At 40.7% G+C, this 24306-nt stretch overlaps 2 protein-coding genes and 1 long non-coding RNA gene across 12 annotated transcripts in view; 1 reads left to right on the plus strand and 2 right to left on the minus strand.

Annotated features, from left to right (window-relative positions):
* The window catches only part of pvalb6 (parvalbumin 6), a 122684-nt gene that overhangs the window by 80281 nt on the left and 18097 nt on the right, over positions 1–24306 (minus strand). For 2 of the 6 annotated variants that reach the window (XM_054750696.2, XM_070542832.1), the window contains exons 1-2: positions 9698–11204; positions 9159–9318 (exon numbers count right to left, since the gene is read on the minus strand). The exons of 2 other annotated variants lie outside the window; for them this stretch is intronic. Coding sequence is in view for 1 of the 4 variants with exons in the window: in XM_070542837.1 (XP_070398938.1) it covers positions 9159–9216 (58 nt within the window). In the remaining 3 variants the exon portion in view is untranslated. Of the gene's footprint in view, positions 1–9158; positions 11207–24306 lie in introns of those variants that run through there. 2 more of the 6 variants (XM_070542837.1, XM_070542834.1) reach the window with 2 other exon arrangements.
* LOC139062197 (uncharacterized) lies at positions 366–9152 on the minus strand. Its single transcript, XR_011515780.1, has 3 exons — positions 6321–9152; positions 5973–6079; positions 366–1707 (listed from the first exon to the last, which is right to left on the minus strand). It is a non-coding gene; the product is annotated as an uncharacterized lncRNA (long non-coding RNA).
* The window catches only part of csf2rb (colony stimulating factor 2 receptor subunit beta), a 30283-nt gene continuing 18064 nt past the window's right edge, over positions 12088–24306 (plus strand). For all 5 annotated transcript variants that reach the window (XM_070542828.1, XM_070542829.1, XM_054750692.2 and 2 more), the window contains exon 1: positions 12088–13403. The gene's annotated coding sequence lies outside the window, so the exon portion shown is untranslated. The remainder of the gene's footprint in view (positions 13404–24306) is intronic.

Consider the following 24306-nt stretch of genomic DNA (forward strand, 5'->3'; position numbering starts at 1 on the left):
CAACACAACGACTCCTCCCACAGGCGGTTGTTCCACGGGAGTACAGTCACACGCAGCTGCCCGAAGTTCAGCATCAGGCAACCTGTAGGCGATGTAATCATACGTGGCTTCTGAGCATGCAAGTTTATTCTAGCCGTACGGTGTACAATAATAATAAAGATTTATATTGTGTTGTGTTGCTCACCTTACAGGTTCTTTTAAAATCTTAACCTGTGCCTGCTTAAAGCAGGTCTTTCAGGTCTTTTGAACTAGACACAGAGAGGTTCAGGCACAAGTACTTAGTCAGACTCCTGATATGGTAGAGCATCCACCACCACCGACTCGAACAATAGGTCCATATGCTTGTCAACTGTAAACAATGGAAAAAGATTACCATTAGTACAAATATTTATCCATAACCATCACTGTGGGTTTATTATACAGCATATGAACTACATGAGGTGGGATTGGTCTGCAGAAGGGATGTGTATTTTTGACTGAATTTTTTGTTGGAATATTCAATAAACAGTCCAAACTGATACTTAACATATATAACATGAGTTAAGCCGGGCGTACGCTGTGCGACTTTTTCACTTTTTTGAGCCGATTTTCCAGTCGTGCAAGAATCCACGACATCGGGGCGAGTTTTGCGCCGAGCGGTCGTGTAGTGTACAGGGGGTAACGAGAGGTGATTAACACCACGTGACCAGCTGCCGATCAGCAATCGTGAGGTCACACGGACTTCTGGCGTGTTTAATATTTCGCTCGTCCCTCGTGAGGGTATCTCACTGTTGAAGCGGCGCTGCGAGCAGCTGCGACCCAAAATGTATCAGAACCGCTCACGGCGCATGCGCAATCCTGCATCAACGCCGCTCGCTCGCTATTTCCCTAATAACACACGCTGTTAATTTTTGTCTCTACACGTTTTTTTTTACTCACAAAGATTGTCTAGAAAGCGTGTTTGTCGTGTTCATGTCAAATTAAACTGATCACAAAACACAGATTTACTTTCTTTATTTCGTTTTCCTCATCCAACCCCCATAAATCCCTGTGTGTTCCTGCAGCACTCCCGAAGGACAACAGGCAAAACAAGACAAAGTCTGACGTGTTGAGTAAAAACTGCTATTTTTAGCACATTTTTAGGGCCGACGTGTTGCTACCAGACGTACAGCGTGAGCAGTCAGGTCGCATCCGAGAACTGGGTCGTGCAGTGTGAGCGCATGACTCGTGAGATCTGCCCTGCGAGGAAGTCGTACAGTTTGAGCTGAAGCTGAACGCTGCGAGTGAAAAAGTCGCACAGTGTACGCCCGGCTTTATCTGAACCATAATAGCGAGATTTAAATTTCAATGGTGGAAACAAAACCCAATGCACACTGCTGCCAACTAGCGGTCGACATTTAAAGTGCACCAAAACAAAGAAAATACACAAATGTTTGCATGTAAATTCTTCCAAAAATTAGATACACTGCTTTTGAAAATGGATGTAATATCTCAGGAAAAAATATCACGATATATTGCCATATCGATATTTTAGAGACACAGTTTGAGAATATCGATACAATATCACTGGGAAAATATATCGCGATATATTGTCATATTGATATTTTCTTACATCCCTTGTCTGCAGTGTACTTTGTGTACACTATGGTGTGTCTTAGCTCACCAGCTGCAGTTGATGCATGTGGCCGTGTAGCACTTCCATTGTAATGCAATGCAGTAGTTTTCAATCTAAAAAGAAAGAATAAATAGAATCTATATTTTTGTCTAAAAGATATTTTTATGTAAAAATTAATTAAAAGCATGTATTTAACTCATTATTGATTATCTGCCCTGGATAACATTCTTTTGATGGAGAATACAGAACACGTGACAGAAAGAAAGAAGAAGAAAGTATCATTTCTATAGCGCCTCCCAAGATAAAAATCACGAGGCGCTTCACAAAAACAAAAAATATAAAAATTGTAAAAATATAAAAAAGCATTTCGAAAATGTTTAAAATATATTTAAAATGAGCAAGAATAAGCTATTGCGATTTAAAAGAAAAAATGTTAAGAAAGAGAGAGAGTGAATAGGAAAGAGGGAAATCAGTGGATCCTGAGGAAGGTGGAATAGGTGGGGAGAGCAGAATAAAGAGAGAGAGGTGAAGAAGGTCATACAAAAGCCAGCTTGAACAAGTGAGTCTTCAGCTGCTTTTTAAAGGAGACCACTGAGTCCACTGATCTCAGGCTCAGGGGGAGAGAGTTCCAGAGTCTGGGGGCCACAGCAGCAAATGATCTGTCACCTTTGGTCTTTAGCCTGGTGCTGCACAACCAGTAGGCTTTGGTCACTGCACCTCAGGGACCTGCTGGGGGTGTAGGGACTTAGAAGATCACCGATGTAAGATGGTGCTTGTCCATGTAAGGCCCTATAGACCAGAACCAGGATCTTGAAATGAACCCTGAAGTTGACTGGCAGCCAGTGAAGCTGGAGGAGAAGCGGGGTGATGTGGGTGTGTTTGGAGGACTTGGTCAGAAGCCGAGCACAGGCATTCTGAACCACCTGTAGACGGTTCAGGGAGGTTCTGCTCAGACACGTGAAAAGAGAGTTACAGTAGTCTAAGCGTGAGGAGATGAAGGTGTGGAGCACAGTCTCAAGTGCAGAGCGAGACAGAATGGGACTCAGCTTAGCAATGTTCCTGAGATGGAAGAAGGAAGAGCGAACAAGAGAACTGACATGAGAATCCAGGGTGAGAGCTGGGTCAAAGGTCACACCAAGATTCCTGATGGAAGGTTTGGTGTGGGAAGCAAGCTGACCAAGAGAGTCTCTGACTTTGGGAACCAGCTTGTCTGGGGCACAGATGAGGATCTCAGTCTTATCTTCATTCAGCTGAAGAAAGCTCCCAGCCATCCAGGCTTTGATAGAGTCTAAGCAGGTGTGTAACAGCTGCAGCTTAGACATCTCATGGGGCTTAAAGGAGATGTACAGTTGGATGTCATCTGCATACAGATGGTAGGAGATTCCTTTGAAGGAACTCAGGATGCGCTGAAGAGGAAGCAGATAGAGGAGGAAGAGCAGAGGCCCCAGCACAGAACCTTGTGGGACACCATGAGCAAGAGAGGTGGTGGAGGACCAAGGGCGTCAGTTTGTTTTCAGAATTGCTGGGGACAATAACCATACACTTGAGTGGGGTTTAAAAATTGCTGGGGACAATAAAGTAGGCTAGCACAGGGGTCGGCAATCCGCGGCTCTGGAGCCGCATGCGGCTCTTCCATCCATCTGATGCGGCTCTCTGTGCTTATAAAATAATGAATGGATATTTAAATAAAATGCTTTATATTTTACTGCATTAATTTTACATCTGTATGCCAATTCTAAATGTAAAGATTGTCTGCGTAAACCTGAACAGGTCCAACCCGGTCTGCGGTGGTTGACCGGTCATGCTTGAGCGTAATTATATCGGCACTTTATGAGCTGAAGAGGATGTGAGATTCTGGGATTCTCCTCAGCTCCTGGATGTGTCGCCACATTGGAGACAGGAACAAGCGCTATTCAGCCAAAGTTTCATAATCAGGGAACATTTTTGTAAGTGACAAGTCTCTCTGAGAGACAGGGTTTGGAAAACACTCGCTTCAGTGGGAGGAATCTTCCCGCATGCGCACTGCATGGTTCTCTGCGTGGCTCTGGGGTTAATCAAGTTTAATTGTTTCTCTTTGCAAAAATCTTCACAGGAAGGCAAAACAGTTAAACGGCAGGTTACATATATTTCCATTTGACTATTTATTTTGACAGATGAACTCCAGGATGTTGCTTGGTTTGAAAGAATTACCCTGACGCACACGGATGCGCATGGATGAGCTGACATTTTAATCGTTAACGCACATCGCGGAGGTAAAATATTCCCATCAGAACATCAGAGCTTTATACTGGACACTGTGTTCAGCGCGGCTCGGAGCGCCCACGGTGGACAGTGAGCTGAAGATCTGGGGTTCCAGCGCAGTGCAGAACCACGCGCATGCGATAGGATTTCCTCCCACTGAAACAGTCTGGAAACCCGGTCTCTCTGAGGGATGTGTCACTTGGAAAAATGTTCTTTTTATGAAATTATGAAACTTTGGCTGAACAGCGCTTGTTCCCGTCTCTAATATGGAGACGCATGACGCGTAGAGACATTTGATCACGCACAAAGTTTATGTGGAGCAGAAGCGGTCGGGCCACGGCAGGTGAAACGTTCCTAGCCTACATGAAGTGTAACATTAATATGTTACTGGACACGCTGGTCTGGTTGGTTAGACCAGTGTTTGAAGTGGAAAACACACACACACACACACACACACACACACACACACACACACACACACACACACACACACACACACACACACACACACACACACACACACACACACACACACACACACACACACACACACACACACACACACACACACACACACACACACACACACACACACACACACACACACACCAATTAAAATAATGCTGATAGCGTGGACTAGAAGACAGGTGATGGTTTACGTATTTAAATGATGATCAGGCTGCTGTAAAATGTAATCTCCATCCACATCCAGACACAATTATCCTCTATTCTTTCTCTATTTGCTCTGCTCTTGTCTGGGCTGATCAGCTGATGGTGCGCACGACGCGCCTAACTAGCGGCCGATGCACATTTTACGCATTTGGAGAGGTGGGCTGGATGCTTTGCGTTTACTGGAAGATGGTCCACTTAACGCACGGGTGTAGACTACATATTAATGACAAATGAATGAAAATTAAATTGTGAGTTTTTACTTCATATTTTATAAATAAAAAGGACGGGGGAACACATTTATGACGTATTTTTAAACGAAATGCTCTAGCGCGACCTGCCTGCTTCACTTAAGTCACTGCTTATTAAGGTCCGTCCAGAATTACTGTGGGAAATTGGTAATAATGGCTCTTTGATGGGAACAGGTTGCCGACCCCTGATAAGATCTGAGCTGGTAAAACAAAAATCCTCATCAGCAGGCGTTTTTGAAAGTGGGGGGGGGGGGGGGGGGACACAGCTGCCAATCACAAATTTTGCCGGGGACATGTCCCCGGCGTCCCCGGTTAAAATGACGCCTATGTGGAGGACCTAAACTTGGAGACGGCCACAGAAATGGAGTACTCAGAGAGATAAGAGGAGAACCACTCCAGAGCAGTTCCTGATAGGCCTATCCGTCTCTCAGCCTCTCCAGTAGCAGGTGATGGTCAACAGTGTCAAAGGCTGCAGTCAGGTCCAGCAGGACCAGAACAGAACAGTCTCCTGCATCACTGTGAGTCAGAAGGTCATTAGAGACCCTAAGAAGAGCTGTTTCAGTAGAATGAGCTCTACGAAAACCTGACTGGAAGCTATCATAGATGTTATGTTCATCAAGAGCAGCTGTGAGTTGTTTAGCCACAACCTTCTCCAAGATCTTCGAGATGAACGGAAGTTTAGAGATGGGTCTGAAGCTGCTGTGGAGAGAGGGGTCGAGACTCGGTTTTTTAAGAAGCGGGTGGATCACAGCGTTCTTAAAGTAAGCAGGGACCTGACCAGAAACCAGAGAAGCATTAATTATAGAAAGCACGCTGGGACCGATGGACTGAAAAGCACTTTTAAACAAAGATGAGGGTAAGATGTCGAGGGGGCATGCAGAGGTCTTCATAGAGTTAACTATGAAGAAAGCACATTGAATCGGATTTGTCTTGTTCTGACAAACAAATGTCAGATCTGTATACTGGAAAGAAATTTATTATCAAACATACTCACTTGGATAATTATTCAGTCAGAGTTACATCATAAAATCCATTTGTTTCACTGAAAAAGGAGCAGGCAGAACTATGAACTTGTTTAGCCCATCCAAGTAACATGGAATAAAAATTACATGTATCTGTATGTAAATGTAGTTTAAATGTCTTCCCACAATAGCTCATGTAGATTCTGTCTGAGTTATACCATAAAAGTCCTGCAGTTCCACTAAAAGAGTATTTACCTGCAAAACAGCCTGTTAGCTCAGCTTTCTGCTGCTTCCTCTGTAGCAAGTTAGCAGTACACAGGTTAGCTCCAGTAGCTGCAAAGTCTCTGATGTTCCACAGGTTCCTGAAAAATTAGCAAACTTATTAACATAAACTGCAATAATTTATTCCATGAAACCAGTAATGAATATGTTAAGATGAGTTTTTAATACATCTCTCTGGAACAATAGACCATTGTCCTGAGGCTAGCACAATGGCTTGCTTAGCAGCTAGCTAGTGAGCTAACATCTGCTTAAAACCAACTTAAAAAGTGGCTTAACTTACAGATTAACTAAGAAAAGATAAAATATATCATCAATACTCACTTTAGATCCTCAGTAGACACCACAGACAGCAGAAATAACGTGTTTGGGGCTCAAAATTCATGTTGTTGACCAGGTGGAAAAAAATGTCTTGGAGGCTACATCACTTCCAGGTCACTGAACGGTCACTCAAGAGAAACCACTGTCCTATGGGAGAGGACTTCTCAGAAGTCCCGCCCACCCGAAAGGGTTGTGTCAGAATTGCAACCAAAAACTCAGGGATTGCAAAGGAGAAAGCCAGACAGTGTAAGTGCAAATCTGGTAGTGAGAGCAAAGCTCTGAGCAGCGAGAACAAAACTAAGGACATTGATAACAAAAACACATAGAGGCAAACAGAAAAAGGAAACATACTTTGTTACCCATTTTAAGAAGTTGATTCAGATCGTAAGTTTTACTTTTGAAACATGTTTTTTTCCTTTAGTCAATATTTTTGTTCTGTCAATTATTTAATTTTTGCTTGACCGTCAAAGTGATTTTCTTGATCATTTTAAGAATTTGATTCAGATCGTAAGTTTTTCTTTTGAAACAAATGTTTTTTCTCTCAATGTCTTAAAATTTGTTTGCTCTCCAAAGTGTTTTTCTTGATCCTATTGGCACAAATCTAGTCCCATAATTTCTCTGCTTGATGCCAATGATCTGACCAGACTAACATCTTTTCCACAACCACCAAATGTGTCTTTCCATTATTGTTTAAGAAATGAGAAGCAGCTCATTGCACCATTTGGGTTAAATAACTCTTCATCCTGCAGTGATTATCCAATAGGAGGTTCCTACCGGTTTGCTTAGTTAAATCCAGGTGGTGACTTGTTTTGGGGCCAGGCAGTGTATGAATTAAAATCAAAGCCACTTGTTTTTTTTTCCTCCATCTTTCTCTTATTGAGACATTCATTTATTTCCCCAATTCAAAATAAGGTTAAGTAACAAAAGGAATTCCTGCAAATTCTGTCGATAAGAGAAAAATGTCCCTGGAAAATCTTGAGGATTCAAAGAAAACAAGTTTGGCTAGTGAAACTTTCTGTGCTGCCTCTGAAACAGCCACTCTTCACTGAAAGAGATCTGAAAGCTGAAATGAGTCAGACTGCAGATTCTAATTTAAATTTGAGGAATCAGAATTGAGCTCAGTGGCGTTGAGACGCAGCAGACGAAGTTGGTGACATTAAAAACACTCGAGTCTTTCTCTTAGTGTGCATTAAAAGTCTGATCTGGGTCAGATCCAAACCAACTGTTAGAATCTAGACTAGAAAGAGTCAGACCAGAACAGTCAACATCAGGTCATGGGAGGGTTGCAGGTTCAAATCCCACCTGCTGCCTTTCTCTGTGGAGTTTGCTTGTTATCTCAGTTATGCGTAGATTTTCTCCCGTACTCAAAAACATGAGTGTTACGTTGATTTAAGACTCTAAAACTCTCCCTAAGTGTGAGCAACTGTGCGACTAGTTATTTGTCTGTGTCCATGTGATGCAGTGGACCCGTCCAGGGTGTCCTCCTGTCCCTAGCATGATGACAGCTGGAGATAGAAGCCAGCTCTCTGTGACAATAGTGAGGTGTGTGGGTGAGCCACCTTTAGATTAGTACCTAAAGGCATGTGGTTGGTTTTTATTTGGTTATCTTAACACCCGCAGCAGTGGGTCAGCTGGTTTTCATTACCCTGAATATTTAGGCTACAGACACAAATTCTGGGCTCAAGAGCCTCAAACTGAATAAAGTAGAAAAACTTTAAAGGGGGCAGATGATGCAGTCTCTTTGTGCTGCCATCCTGCTGTTTCAGCTGTTAACTTTATTTTTCTCTCAGTGTTTTTCTCCCCAGAAGAAGCTACAATGATGTTCTGCTGAGCTGTGGTGGCCTCATGGAGGGGGCCATCACTGCTGCTAACCACTAAAACATTCTCCCTCTCCTGATAACAACATTTTACTCTCTTTGATATTGAATGTGCTACTACTAGTTTACCTGTTTAATTAATTAATTAAGTGTGTGTGTGTGTGTGTGTGTGTGTGTGTGTGTGTGTGTGTGTGTGTGTGTGTGTGTGTGTGTGTGTGTGTGTGTGTGTGTGTGTGTGTGTGTGTGTGTGTGTGTGTGTGTGTGTGTGTGTGTGTGTGTGTGTGTGTGTGTGTGTTCCGTCGTCTCCATCCCCAGTGAGTTGTGGAGGATGGCTCCTTATACTGAGCCAGGATCCTCTGGAGGTTTCTTCCTGTTAAAAGGGAGTTTTCCTCTCCACTGTCGCTACATGCTTGTTTAGTATACGTGTAACCTGTGGCTCCCTGAAAAACTGAGTATCTGTATTCAAATCTATCAGCGCGGAATACTTCTTCAGGGTTAAAGTGTTGTGGGAGCTACAGGATCAAATGCGTCTTATTTCCTAAAGTTTCTTGCTTTTTGTTCCTTTGAACTTTACTGCTGGGTTCTTAGCAGTAGTAGCTCATTATCTGAGGTTTGAAACCTCCAACCTACAAACCACACACACAACAATCAATTCAATAAATTAAATATATTGAAGTATGTAACAGTTTGTAAAATTCATCATAAAGGAGATAACTGCTAAATTCCATCTCCTAGAGGGTTCTTAGAGGAATGATAAAGTCGAACAATCAATAAATAGATAATAAATAAATAAATAAATAAATAAATAAATAAATAAATAAATAAATAAATAAATAAAAATAAAACCAATTGTCCTTTAACGATGTATTCAGGACTATGTCCCAGTCTTCTTACTTTTGGGCAGATGGATAATTCAGTCCATTAAAATGTTGGAAAGTTGCCAAAAAAGTGTCCAAACCCTCACTCAGGAAGGGAAAATAAACCTTAGTCCTATGAGTAGAGTAGAGGTCTTAAATGATCCTACCACATCTTTGACGAAACAGGATATGATGAAGACTTCCTGCCATGGATGTGGCACCCATGAGTATGAATACCCCTCCAGTGGACCAAAGCAGTGCATCTGAGTCCTTAAATGTGTTGGCTTTCCAGGCAGGAAAAGGTGATTTCAACCTCAATCAACAAGCCTGCATAAAACATATGCAACTAAATTATAATAATGTCACCCTCTTTTTTCTATTATCTTCCAAGCTCACAAAATAACTATACTTCGAAAAGTAGATTTCATTAACAAAATAAATATAAAAGCAAAACAAATCACCTTATCTTCACAGGAAATGTGTGTACAATTCATTTTCTGAACAGTTTAACACATCTACTCACAGATACTGAGCTAACAGCTAACCGGGTGGCTTAAAAATGCGGCTACACGAGACCGTCACGAATGCTCAAAAACATACATATATTTCACAGAACGCAGCTTAGCATAGCTTACATCAACGTTTTTTTCTACTTTGTTTCACATCTACATTTACATTCAGTCCATGAAACATTAGATTAACTCACCAAAGGGTTTCCTCAAAAAACAAATCGAGGTCTACTTCTAACGGCTCCTCCTCCAGTAGCGGACACACTCTATAATCATAAAACACTTTTGTTTCAATAAAAACTCCTCACAAATAATCTTAAACCCTTCTCAAGTGATGAACCTTACATTCCTAGAAGTTTCCAGTCATCTATTACTTCGCTGACAGCAGTTAGCTGAGCCTCTGCTCACCTGTTCAAAACGCTCCATGCTGCGTTCAAGTAACCCTCGTAATTTTTTAAACTACCGAAAACGGTTCCTAACAATGGAGAATTTTTTAAAGGAATTTGGGCTCAATAACTCTGGAAGATAACCTGGATTACATAAGGATTGCTGTAAAGTCACTGACACTAGTCAGTGGGTGTTTCTCAATGTCAAGGCACCTGGCCTGGCGAGGCGATGTCTTGCGAGGACACTGTCCTTCCTTGGTTAAAGAAATCCAAAAGAAAACGGTTAAATGGAACAGACTTGCATCACGTGACCACGGCTTCCGCGGCGGTCACGTAACATCATGTGACACGGGAGACAACGTTACATTTTATACGTTGTTACGGTTGCCAGTCTGGCCAGGGAAGAGCAGGAGCCAGGATCACCCAGCTCTGGTGAAGCAGCCTGACACCGCCCCTCCTCCTCCTCTCTCCCGGGCTGCTGAGGAGCACAGCTGAGCTGAATCTTCCTTGATTGCCAACACCTGTTAGCCTAGTGAACTAGGCCAAATTCTTGCTTTGCAAAGAATAAATAAATAATACATTTATTTAGTCTGGCTTGCCAGGCTAAACACCTGTATAAAAAGGCTGTGCCTTCAGCAGTCTGAGAGGCAGCAGTGCAGCGGTTCTGTTGTCCTCCCGGTTTTTGTTTGTTTTCAACCTCTTTCGTTTGGATTTGTTTGAGTTTTAAACTGTGGTAGTTTTTAACTCTGATAAGTTTTGGATGATCCAGTGGGATCTTTCTGGCTGTTTGGTTTTAAGGTTAACTTTGTTTGTGCAATTTTACTGACCTCGGTTTTAAACACCTTTCGTTGCGGTAAAGCTTTTAAAATACGTTTTTACCAGGTGTTTTTAGTCAGTGGATTGTTTTGGAACTTTTATCAACTTCAGGATTTTAAAACACCTTCTGTTCGGCTAAGCTTTTAATACAAGTTTTAGCCAGGTGTTTAATAGTTGATAATTTGCTGTGTAATGTTAACCTTTTAGAGAGATCTGTTTGCTTGTGTTTTTAATACCTTTTTGTTACAAATAAACCCTTTTTAAACTCCTCCGCCAGTTCTTATGTTACCCCCATCCTTCACATTTTTACAACACCTGTCGGGGACGTAACATACGCATTAGTTTCAACATGAATATATAACGAGCCTTTTTAACTTGTGTATATATTTATTAAATAAAAAATATAAGCGAGTTACTACCCGCTAGCCACCGAAGCTGCATCTACTAAGCAACTAACCAACCACAAATAACTGCTTTAGATCCTCCCCCCCCCCCCAAAAAAAAACCATTTTAAATTAGTTGACTTACTTTTAAACTTAAATTGTCCCCGAAGTAACTGCCGGCTTCTGATCGGCCGTCCTTTGGAAAATACCGCTGTGTATTGTGGGTAATTTTTGACCAAGGCTAGGCTACAAGACTGTGCATCCTTGCTCAGCTAGCTAAACAACTAACAAACGGAGAACACACGCCTCAGTAAAACATGAACATTGGAACCGATTGGAACATGTCTTGGCGGCATGGACGTAATTTTGGGGGGGGACAGGGGGGACATGTCACCCCCCACTTTTTCCAAAGTCAAGCTTTGACCCCTGCACTTTTTACCATCCAAAAACAATATTACGCCATATTAAATTGACACTGGTTGAGCTCTAGGACCAAGCAGAAAACAACCATTTGTGTTGAAGCCCATTTCCCATTAGAACAGACTGTAAGGACCCCCCATGTCCCCCCCACTTCTAAAGAGAAAATTACGTCCTTGCTTGGCGGCTCCTGATGACGTATCTCCTAGGCAACCGGGGCCGGGCGGGGCCAAGACATCAAGGCAAGATTTCTTGTGATTTGGCAATTTATAAATAAACTTGAATTGAATTGGTTTCTGCTGCTTCTATCAACACTTCAAACATCAATAAAATTAATAACAATCTGTTTTCATCAGTTCTTATTTTAGGAATTATAAGCCAACAGAAAGCTGTTTAACCCCTTAAGCTGTGATGTTAGTTCCTTAACAGGCCCAAAACAACCCTCACACTACAGAAGAAATAGTAATAATTCCCATCTAATTAATCAGCAAGCCCAGCACTACAAGGCTATCTAAACTATTTTCACCATTTTTACCAATTTTCGAGGAATAGGCTTCAAAATAGGCCTAGGGCTTAAGGGGTTGAATCAGTTGTTGAGAATTTGACATTTTAATTTGACCAAATGATTTTTGTGTTTCAAGCTAAGCATGAACTAGTTTGGCTCAGGAATGGTTTGTCCAGTGTGGCGCTAGCTTTTAAACGAGGGGTGGGACTCGAATAAAAATTCTCATATCAAGCATTGATTTGCCCTAACCCTCAAAACACGTCGATAGCTACGTTTTAGCGTATTTTGTACTCAAAGGCTTTGGTATATTTGTAACGTTTCCTCCTTATTGCAAGTTACCCCGTTTTCATGCTTTCTTGTAAAATATAGCCAAACCTTCAAGCGTGTGTGCCGCCTAGATGCCATGTTTCCTGCTTCTGTAAGCTACGCAACGTGCGTGGTGACGTCATTGGCGCCGAGCGGAATTGATAAGGGGAATCGTTTGCAAAAGTGGCGAACGATTCCTGGGAATTGAAACAATGGGAACTGATTCCCAACCCTAATCATAACACATACCCTTTAATGAAGCAGAAAATTCAAGCCGAAGCAGAAATTATAAACGTAATATCACAAAAAGAGCGTTAGAGCCTGACAATGGCTCAGAGAAACTGAGGACTTTAAATACAGGGAGGGTTGCTGGATGAGAAGCAGCTGAGTTTGTTAAATAAATGTAACAAAGGTGTGATGACTTATCTGGTAAAAAGAAGAATAAAACTCAGAATACAAAAGGAAATTCAAACCAAAAGTCCAAAGAAATCAATAAAAATAAGCTACTATATGCCTTTCATCTGATCTTCAGCATAAATATAAACAATCTCAGACAACCATGGGTTTTCTCTGCAGGGCGGCTGCACTCAGACTTTAATGACGAGGAGCTCAAGGTCCCAGAAGAGTCGCTGTTCCCTGTTGAGATGAGTCAAGTGAGGTGTTTCATGTATTTGGTTGGGACGCCTCCTGGAGGAGGAGTTTTAATCATGACCTCCTGACCCAGGACACGTTGAAGAGGTTGTATCTCTGGGGTGGATCACCTTGTGACCTCTGCAGAAGCACTGCTAGAGCTGCTGCCCCGTGACCTGGACATGGATAACCAGACGAAGACGGAAACAGATGAAGGCCACTTTGTAGTTTTCTCACTCGTGTAAAAATATAAAAACTCCGACATTGTGCCCCTCCTGCTTTGTGCTCAGCCGTTTTCTGGAGAAGAGTTAGAAACACAAACCATCAGACAGCAGATCAGCAGCTTTAGGCAGAAAGAGGAAACGAGCTGCTGCACAGGAAACTCCCACGGAGTTGTTGTCGGCATTCGTAAGAAAACTGTGACAAGTGACGGACAGATGAGAAGCAGCCTTGAGCTGAGGTAAGAGGGCAATTGGGCATCACATGGTTAGCGCTAACGGGGTTTTATCGAAGCTACCCCAGACTTTAGTCTAACGAGGATGATGGATGAAACCCTGGACGCTCTGTTTCCAGGTTCAGGCGACTTTTAGCTCCTTCTTCATGTAAAGTTGATGGTTTGAGGTCCATCAAACCACACAGGAGTTTTTTTAATTCCCACCGTATCCTGACGGGGTTTCCCCTCCCCCACGCGGGTCAGGGTTATGAACTGTACGGAAAATAAGAAAAACTGAGAGACATTTTTCTTTATTCTGCTGAATCCTGGTTTTATTAACATTTGTGAATGTTTATATTAAAATGATTCTTTAGATTTTATGGAGTTCAGCAGAGTTTTGCAGTGTTTCAAGCTGTCCTGTCTATTTAATCAACTTTTATTTGTAAAACTGAGATGATTTGACATTTTGTAAATACATATTCACCTAATTATTTCATGTATTTAGTTGAAAAAATTGTTGCATTTTGAAAAACTATTTTACCATTTTACATATTTTTGTTAGAAATTTTTAATTTAAATAGTAAATCTTTATTAAAAACTATGTATATACTAATTTAGTTTTTTAAAATAAATAATCTAATGAAAGCAATATATTTGAATTTATTTATTAATTTGTGTTCATTTTTGGTTTTCATTATCAATAATATATATATATATATATATATATATATATATATATATATATATATATATATATACCCAGATAGATAATTGCTTGCAGCTGGGCACCGGGAGACTGAGGCAGAAGCTACTGAGGCCATCCTTCGGCCAAAAAGGGGCGCTGCACGAAACAATGTAGAAACAAGCAGTCTCTTTCTGATGTCATGTAGAAACAAGCAGTCTCTTAATGACATCATGTAGAAACAAGCAGTCTCTTAATGACATCATAAAGAAACAAGCAGTCTCTTAATGACATCATGTAGAAACAAGCAGTCTCTTAATGACATCATGTAGAAACAAGCAGTCTCTTTCTGATGTCATGTAGAAACAAGCAGTCTCTTAATGACATCATGTAGAAACAACCAGTCTCTTAATGACATCATGTAGAAACAACCAGTCTCTTAATGACATCATGTAGAAACAAGCAGTCTCTTAATGACATCATGTAGAAACAAGCAGCTTCTGTCTGATATCATGTAGAAATAAGCAGTCTCTTAATGACATCATGTAGAAATAAGCAGTCTCTTAATGACATCATGTAGAAACAAGCAGTCTCTTAATGACATCATGTAGAAACAAGCAGTCTCTTAATGACATCATGTAGAAACTAGCAGTCTCTTAATGACATCATGTAGAAACAAGCAGTCTCTTAATGACATCATGTAGAAACAACCAGTCTCTTAATGACATCATGTAGAAACAAGCAGTCTCTTAATGACATCATGTAGAAACAAGCAGTCTCTTAATGACATCATGTAGAAACAAGCAGTCTCTTTCTGACATCATGTAGAAACAAGCAGTCTCTTAATGACATCATGTAGAAACAAGCAGTCTCTTTCTGATATCATGTAGAAATAAGCAGTCTCTTAATGACATCATGTAGAAATAAGCAGTCTCTTAATGACATCATGTAGAAATAAGCAGTCTCTTAATGACATCATGTAGAAACTAGCAGTCTCTTAATGACATCATGTAGAAACAACCAGTCTCTTAATGACATCATGTAGAAACAAGCAGTCTCTTAATGACATCATGTAGAAACAAGCAGTCTCTTAATGACATCATGTAGAAACAAGCAGTCTCTTTCTGATATCATGTAGAAATAAGCAGTCTCTTAATGACATCATGTAGAAATAAGCAGTCTCTTAATGACATCATGTAGAAACTAGCAGTCTCTTAATGACATCATGTAGAAACAAGCAGTCTCTTAATGACATCATGTAGAAACAAGCAGTCTCTTAATGACATCATGTAGAAACAAGCAGTCTCTTAATGACATCATGTAGAAACAAGCAGTCTCTTAATGACATCATGTAGAAACAAGCAGTCTCTTAATGACATCACGTAGAAACAAGCAGTCTCTTAATGACATCATGTAGAAACGATCAGTCATCATGTAGAAATAAGCAGTCTCTTAATGACATCATGTAGAAACTAGCAGTCTCTTAATGACATCATGTAGAAATAAGCAGTCTCTTAATGACATCATGTAGAAATAAGCAGTCTCTTAATGACATCATGTAGAAATAAGCAGTCTCTTAATGACATCATGTAGAAACTAGCAGTCTCTTAATGACATCATGTAGAAACAACCAGTCTCTTAATGACATCATGTAGAAACAAGCAGTCTCTTAATGACATCATGTAGAAACAAGCAGTCTCTTAATGACATCATGTAGAAACAAGCAGTCTCTTAATGACATCATGTAGAAACAAGCAGTCTCTTTCTGATATCATGTAGAAATAAGCAGTCTCTTAATGACATCATGTAGAAATAAGCAGTCTCTTAATGACATCATGTAGAAACTAGCAGTCTCTTAATGACATCATGTAGAAACAACCAGTCTCTTAATGACATCATGTAGAAACAAGCAGTCTCTTAATGACATCATGTAGAAACAAGCAGTCTCTTAATGACATCATGTAGAAACAAGCAGTCTCTTAATGACATCATGTAGAAACAAGCAGTCTCTTAATGACATCATGTAGAAACAAGCAGTCTCTTAATGACATCACGTAGAAACAAGCAGTCTCTTAATGACATCATGTAGAAACAAGCAGTCTCTTAATGACATCATGTAGAAACAAGCAGTCTCTTAATGACATCATGTAGAAACAAGCAGTCTCTTAATGACATCATGTAGAAACAAGCAGTCTCTTTCTGATATCATGTAGAAACAAGCAGTCTCTTAATGACATCATGTAGAAACAAGCAGTCTCTTAATGACATCATGTAGAAACAAGCAGTCTCTTAATGACATCATGTAGAAACAAGCAGTCTCTTAATGACATCACGTAGAAACAAGCAGTCTCTTAATGACATCACGTAGAAACAAGCAGTCTCTTAATGACATCATGTAGAAACGATCAGTCATCATGTAGAAACAAGCAGTTTCTTAATGATATCATGTAGAAACAAGCAGTTTCTTAATGACATCACGTAGAAACAAGCAGTCTCTTAATGACATCATGTAGAAACAAGCAGTCTCTTAATGACATCATGTAGAAACAAGCAGTCTCTTAATGACATCATGTAGAAACAAGCAGTCTCTTAATGACATCATGTAGAAACAAGCAGTCTCTTAATGACATCACGTAGAAACAAGCAGTCTCTTAATGACATCATGTAGAAATAAGCAGTCTCTTAATGACATCACGTAGAAACAAGCAGTCTCTTAATGACATCACGTAGAAACAAGCAGTCTCTTAATGACATCATGTAGAAACGATCAGTCATCATGTAGAAACAAGCAGTTTCTTAATGATATCATGTAGAAACAAGCAGTTTCTTAATGATATCATGTAGAAACGATCAGTCTCTTAATGACATCATGTAGAAACAAGCAGTCTCTTAATGACATCATGTAGAAACAAGCAGTCTCTTTCTGATATCATGTAGAAACAAGCAGTCTCTTAATGACATCATGTAGAAACAAGCAGTCTCTTAATGACATCATGTAGAAACAAGCAGTCTCTTAATGACATCACGTAGAAACAAGCAGTCTCTTAATGACATCATGTAGAAATAAGCAGTCTCTTAATGACATCACGTAGAAACAAGCAGTCTCTTAATGACATCACGTAGAAACAAGCAGTCTCTTAATGACATCATGTAGAAACGATCAGTCATCATGTAGAAACAAGCAGTTTCTTAATGATATCATGTAGAAACAAGCAGTCTCTTTCTGATATCATGTAGAAACAAGCAGTCTCTTAATGACATCATGTAGAAACAAGCAGTCTCTTAATGACATCATGTAGAAACAAGCAGTCTCTTAATGACATCACGTAGAAACAAGCAGTCTCTTAATGACATCACGTAGAAATAAGCAGTCTCTTAATGACATCACGTAGAAACAAGCAGTCTCTTAATGACATCACGTAGAAACAAGCAGTCTCTTAATGACATCACGTAGAAACAAGCAGTTTCTTAATGATATCATGTAGAAACAAGCAGTTTCTTAATGATATCATGTAGAAACAAGCAGTCTCTTAATGACATCATGTAGAAACAAGCAGTCTCTTTCTGACATCATGTAGAAACAAGCAGTCTCTTAATGACATCATGTAGAAACAAGCAGTCTCTTAATGACATCATGTAGAAACAAGCAGTCTCTTAATGACATCATGTAGAAACAAGCAGTCTCTTTCTGACATCATGTAGAAACAAGCAGTCTCTTAATGACATCATGTAGAAACAAGCAGTCTCTGTCATGTTCTGCGGGTGGAGGTGGCAGACCATGTGTGGTGGTGGGTTCTGGAGGCAGATGAGCAGGCAGACGGATGTAAAAAATAAAAAGATGTTTATTGTAGGACGGGAGCAACAGGACGAACGAACATGGACAACGACAATGAACCGACAAAGACAACAACCAGGAGGGGGTATAAATACACAAGGGAATCAGGAACACATGGGCAGAGTAATCGGGCAGGTGAGAACAATTAGGCTAATCAGGGCAGGAGAGACACATTCAGGGAGGCTGGGCGGATCATGACAGTACCCCCCCCCCCCCCCCCCCACTTAAGGGGCGGATACCAGACGCCCACAAGCCACAAAACACAGGAGACACGGGCACGAACGAAGACCAGACCAGGGCAAACATGACAAGGGAACACAGAAGACGAGACCAGGGAACAAGGAACACCATCCAGGGCTGCGGAGCAGGGGCTCTCTGTTCAGGCGGCACTCCGTCTTACGACCAACAGACGTGTCCAAGAACTTAGACCAGGGAAACTCTGACTCGAAGACTTGGAACCAAGGACTTGGCACAGGGACTCGAACACTTGACTTGGGCACAGGGACTCGAACACTTGACTTGGGCACAGGGACTCGAACACTTGACTTGGGCACAGGGACTCGAACACTTGACTTGGGCACAGGGACTCGAACACTTGACTCGGGCACAGGGACTCGAACACTTGACTTGGGCACAGGGACTCGAACACTTGACTTGACACGTAGACTTGACTTGACACGTAGACTTGACTCGACACGAACACTCGACTCGACACGAACACTCGACTCGACACGAACACTCGACTCGACACGAACACTCGACTCGACACGAACACTCGACTCGACACGAACACTCGACTCGACACGAACACTCGACTCGACACGAACACTTGACTCGACACGAACACTCGACTCGACACGAACACTTGACTCCAGGAACACAGGACACCAGGAACACTGAGACAAAACTGCAGCAGCAGGCATAGGCCCCAGCAGGAACTGCTGCGTGGAGAACCTGCAGGCACAGACCCTGCAGGCGTGGACCAGGAAATGGATGAGCAGCGGGAGCGACGCATGGAAGCCCAGCTCGGCGGCAGGTACTCGACATCCCAATCAGAGCAGGTGCACATCCCGATCTGCTGGGTCCATCGGCGGAGGCTCGGGTGAAGGGAAGCCGGAGAAGAGCGGGGAGACCAGCCCTACCACACCGGAGAATAATGGCGTGCATAGGGGGTGTAATTCCCTTGAGGCTCCAGGATCCGCGGCTTCCAGGAGACAAATGGGACAGGGCGAAACAGCAGGAGGAGAATGACCCTGGCCACCCCGAAGACAAATAGGATGCGCCAGGATCTCCCAGAGGAACTTCGACCACCCCGAGAACAGGTAGGATGCGCCGAAAACACAAACTCCAGGCCAGAAATCTCCCACAGCTTAAAGGGAGAAAAAGAAAAAATAATCCTCCAGAAGCAGGTGTGTTAGCTCACCACAGGTCCAGGTTTGGTCGGTTCATTCTGTCATGTTCTGCGGGTGGAGGTGGCAGACCATGTGTGGTGGTGGGTTCCGGAGGCAGATGAGCAGGCAGATGGATGTAAAAAATAAAAAGATGTTTATTGTAGGACGGGAGCAACAGGACGAACGAACATGGACAATGACAATGAACCGACAAAGACAACAACCAGGAGGGAGGTATAAATACACAAGGGAATCAGGAACACATGGGCAGAGTAATCAGGGGCAGGTGAGAACAATTAGGCTAATCAGGGCAGGAGAGAGACATTCAGGGAGGCTGGGGCGGATCATGACAGTCTCTTAATGACATGTAGAAACAAGCACTCTCTTTCTGATATCATGTAGAAACAAGCAGTCTCTTAATGACATCATGTAGAAACAAGCAGTCTCTTAATGACATCATGTAGAAACAAGCAGTCTCTTAATGACATCATGTAGAAACAAGCAGTCTCTTAATGACATCATGTAGAAACAAGCAGTCTCTTTCTGATATCATGTAGAAACGATCAGTCTCTTAATGACATCATGTAGAAACAAGCAGTCTCTTAATGACATCATGTAGAAACAAGCAGTCTCTTTCTGATATCATGTAGAAACAAGCAGTCTCTTAATTACATCATGTAGAAACAAGCAGTCTCTTAATGACATCATGTAGAAACGAGCAGTCTCTTAATGACATCATGTAGAAACAAGCAGTCTCTTAATGACATCATGTAGAAACAAGCTGTCTCTTTCTGACATCATGTAGAAACAAGCAGTCTCTTTCTGATATCATGTGGAAACAAGCAGTCTCTTAATGACATCATGTAGAAACAAGCAGTCTCTTTCTGACATCATGTAGAAACAAGCAGTCTCTTAATGATATCATGTGGAAACAAGCAGTCTCTTAATGATATCATGTGGAAACAAGCAGTCTCTTAATGACATCATGTAGAAACAAGCAGTCTCTTAATGACATCATGTTGAAACGAGCAGTCTCTTAATGACATCATGTAGAAACGAGCAGTCTCTTAATGACATCATGTAGAAACAAGCAGTCTCTTAATGATATCATGTAGGAACAAGCAGTCTCTTTCTGACTTCATGTAGAAAAAATCAGTCTCTTAATGACATCATGTAGAAACAAGCAGTCTCTTAATGACATCATGTAGAAACGAGCAGTCTCTTAATGACATCATGTAGAAACAAGCAGTCTCTTAATGACATCATGTAGAAACAAGCAGTCTCTTTCTGACATCATGTAGAAACAAACAGTCTCTTAATGACATCATGTTGAAACAAGCAGTCTCTTAATGACATCATGTAGGAACAAGCAGTCTCTTAATGACATCATGTAGAAACAAGCAGTCTCTTACTGACATCTTGTAGGAACAAGCAGTCTCTTAATGACATCATGTAGAAACGAGCAGTCTCTTAATGACATCATGTAGAAACAAGCAGTCTCTTAATGACATCATGTAGAAACAAGCAGTCTCTTAATGACATCATGTTGAAACAAGCAGTCTCTTAATGACATCATGTAGAAACGAGCAGTCTCTTAATGACATCATGTAGAAACAAGCAGTCTCTTAATGACATCATGTAGGAACAAGCAGTCTCTTTCTGATATCATGTAGAAACGAGCAGTCTCTTTCTGATATCATGTAGAAACGAGCAGTCTCTTAATGACATCATGTAGAAACAAGCAGTCTCTTAATGACATCATGTAGGAACAAGCAGTCTCTTAATAACATCATGTAGAAACAAGCAGTCTCTTTCTGATATCATGTAGAAACGAGCAGTCTCTTAATGACATCATGTAGAAACAAGCAGTCTCTTAATGACATCATGTAGAAACAAGCAGTCTCTTAATGACATCATGTAGGAACAAGCAGTCTCTTAATGACATCATGTAGAAATAAGCAGTCTCTTAATGACATCATGTAGAAACAAGCAGTCTCTTAATGATATCATGTAGAAACGAGCAGTCTCTTAATGACATCATGTAGGAACAAGCAGTATCTTTCTGACATCATGTAGAAACAAGCAGTCTCTTTCTGATATCATGTAGAAACAAGCAGTCTCTTAATGACATCATGTAGGAACAAGCAGTCTCTTAATGACATCATGTAGAAATGAGCAGTCTCTTAATGACATCATGTAGGAACAAGCAGTCTCTTTCTGATATCATGTAGAAACAAGCAGTCTCTTAATGATATCATGTGGAAACAAGCAGTCTCTTTCTGATATCATGTAGAAACGAGCAGTCTCTTAATGACATCATGTAGAAACAAGCAGTCTCTTAATGACATCATGTAGGAACAAGCAGTCTCTTTCTGACATCATGTAGAAACAAGCAGTCTCTTTCTGATATCATGTAGAAACGAGCAGTCTCTTTCTGACATCATGTAGAAACAAACAGTCTCTTAATGACATCATGTAGAAACAAGCAGTCTCTTAATGATATCATGTAGAAACAAGCAGTCTCTTAATGATATCATGTAGGAACAACAAGTCTCTTTCTGACATCATGTAGAAACAAACAGTCTCTTAATGATATCATGTAGAAACAAGCAGTCTCTTAATGATATCATGTAGGAACAACAAGTCTCTTTCTGATATCATGTAGAAACAAACAGTCTCTTAATGACATCATGTAGAAACAAGCAGTATCTTTCTGACATCATGTAGAAACGAGCAGTCTCTTAATGACATCATGTAGAAACAAGCAGTCTCTTAATGACATCATGTTGAAACGAGCAGTCTCTTAATGACATCATGTAGAAACGAGCAGTCTCTTAATGACATCATGTAGGAACAAGCAGTCTCTTAATGATATCATGTAGGAACAAGCAGTCTCTTTCTGACATCATGTAGAAACAAACAGTCTCTTAATGACATCATGTTGAAACAAGCAGTCTCTTAATGACATCATGTAGGAACAAGCAGTCTCTTAATGACATCATGTTGAAACAAGCAGTCTCTTAATGACATCATGTAGAAACAAGCAGTCTCTTAATGACATCATGTAGAAACAAGCAGTCTCTTAATGACATCATGTAGAAACAAGCAGTCTCTTAATGACATCATGTAGAAACAAGCAGTCTCTTTCTGATATCATGTAGAAACGATCAGTCATCATGTAGAAACAAGCAGTCTCTTAATGACATCATGTAGAAACGAGCAGTCTCTTAATGACATCATGTAGAAACAAGCAGTCTCTTAATGACATCATGTAGAAACAAGCAGTCTCTTAATGACATCATGTAGAAACAAGCAGTCTCTTTCTGATATCATGTGGAAACAAGCAGTCTCTTAATGACATCATGTAGAAACAAGCAGTCTCTTTCTGACATCATGTAGAAACGATCAGTCTCTTAATGACATCATCTAGAAACAAGCAGTCTCTTTCTGACATCATGTAGAAACAAACAGTCTCTTAATGACATCATGTAGAAACAAGCAGTCTCTTAATGATATCATGTAGAAACAAGCAGTCTCTTAATGATATCATGTAGGAACAACAAGTCTCTTTCTGACATCATGTAGAAACAAACAGTCTCTTAATGACATCATGTAGAAACAAACAGTCTCTTAATGATATCATGTAGAAACAAGCAGTCTCTTAATAACATCATGTAGGAACAACAAGTCTCTTTCTGATATCATGTAGAAACAAACAGTCTCTTAATGACATCATGTAGAAACAAGCAGTATCTTTCTGACATCATGTAGAAACGAGCAGTCTCTTAATGACATCATGTAGAAACAAGCAGTCTCTTAATGACATCATGTTGAAACGAGCAGTCTCTTAATGACATCATGTAGAAACGAGCAGTCTCTTAATGACATCATGTAGGAACAAGCAGTCTCTTAATGATATCATGTAGGAACAAGCAGTCTCTTTCTGACATCATGTAGAAACAAACAGTCTCTTAATGACATCATGTTGAAACAAGCAGTCTCTTAATGACATCATGTAGGAACAAGCAGTCTCTTAATGACATCATGTTGAAACAAGCAGTCTCTTAATGACATCATGTAGAAACAAGCAGTCTCTTAATGACATCATGTAGAAACAAGCAGTCTCTTAATGACATCATGTAGAAACAAGCAGTCTCTTTCTGATATCATGTAGAAACGATCAGTCATCATGTAGAAACAAGCAGTCTCTTAATGACATCATGTAGAAACGAGCAGTCTCTTAATGACATCATGTAGAAACAAGCAGTCTCTTAATGACATCATGTAGAAACAAGCAGTCTCTTTCTGATATCATGTGGAAACAAGCAGTCTCTTAATGACATCATGTAGAAACAAGCAGTCTCTTTCTGACATCATGTAGAAACGATCAGTCTCTTAATGACATCATGTAGAAACAAGCAGTCTCTTAATGACATCATGTAGAAACAAGCAGTCTCTTAATGACATCATGTAGAAACAAGCAGTCTCTTTCTGATATCATGTAGAAACGATCAGTCATCATGTAGAAACAAGCAGTCTCTTAATGACATCATGTAGAAACGAGCAGTCTCTTAATGACATCATGTAGAAACAAGCAGTCTCTTAATGACATCATGTAGAAACAAGCAGTCTCTTTCTGATATCATGTGGAAACAAGCAGTCTCTTAATGACATCATGTGGAAACAAGCAGTCTCTTTCTGACATCATGTAGAAACGATCAGTCTCTTAATGACATCATGTAGAAACAAGCAGTCTCTTAATGACATCATGTAGAAACAAGCAGTCTCTTAATGACATCATGTAGAAACAAGCAGTCTCTTTCTGATATCATGTAGAAACGATCAGTCATCATGTAGAAACAAGCAGTCTCTTAATGACATCATGTAGAAACGAGCAGTCTCTTAATGACATCATGTAGAAACAAGCAGTCTCTTAATGACATCATGTAGAAACAAGCAGTCTCTTTCTGATATCATGTGGAAACAAGCAGTCTCTTAATGACATCATGTAGAAACAAGCAG

The sequence above is a fragment of the Nothobranchius furzeri genome, chromosome 12 (assembly GCF_043380555.1).
Source record: "Nothobranchius furzeri strain GRZ-AD chromosome 12, NfurGRZ-RIMD1, whole genome shotgun sequence".
In the NCBI taxonomy this organism is placed as follows: Eukaryota; Metazoa; Chordata; class Actinopteri; order Cyprinodontiformes; family Nothobranchiidae; genus Nothobranchius; species Nothobranchius furzeri.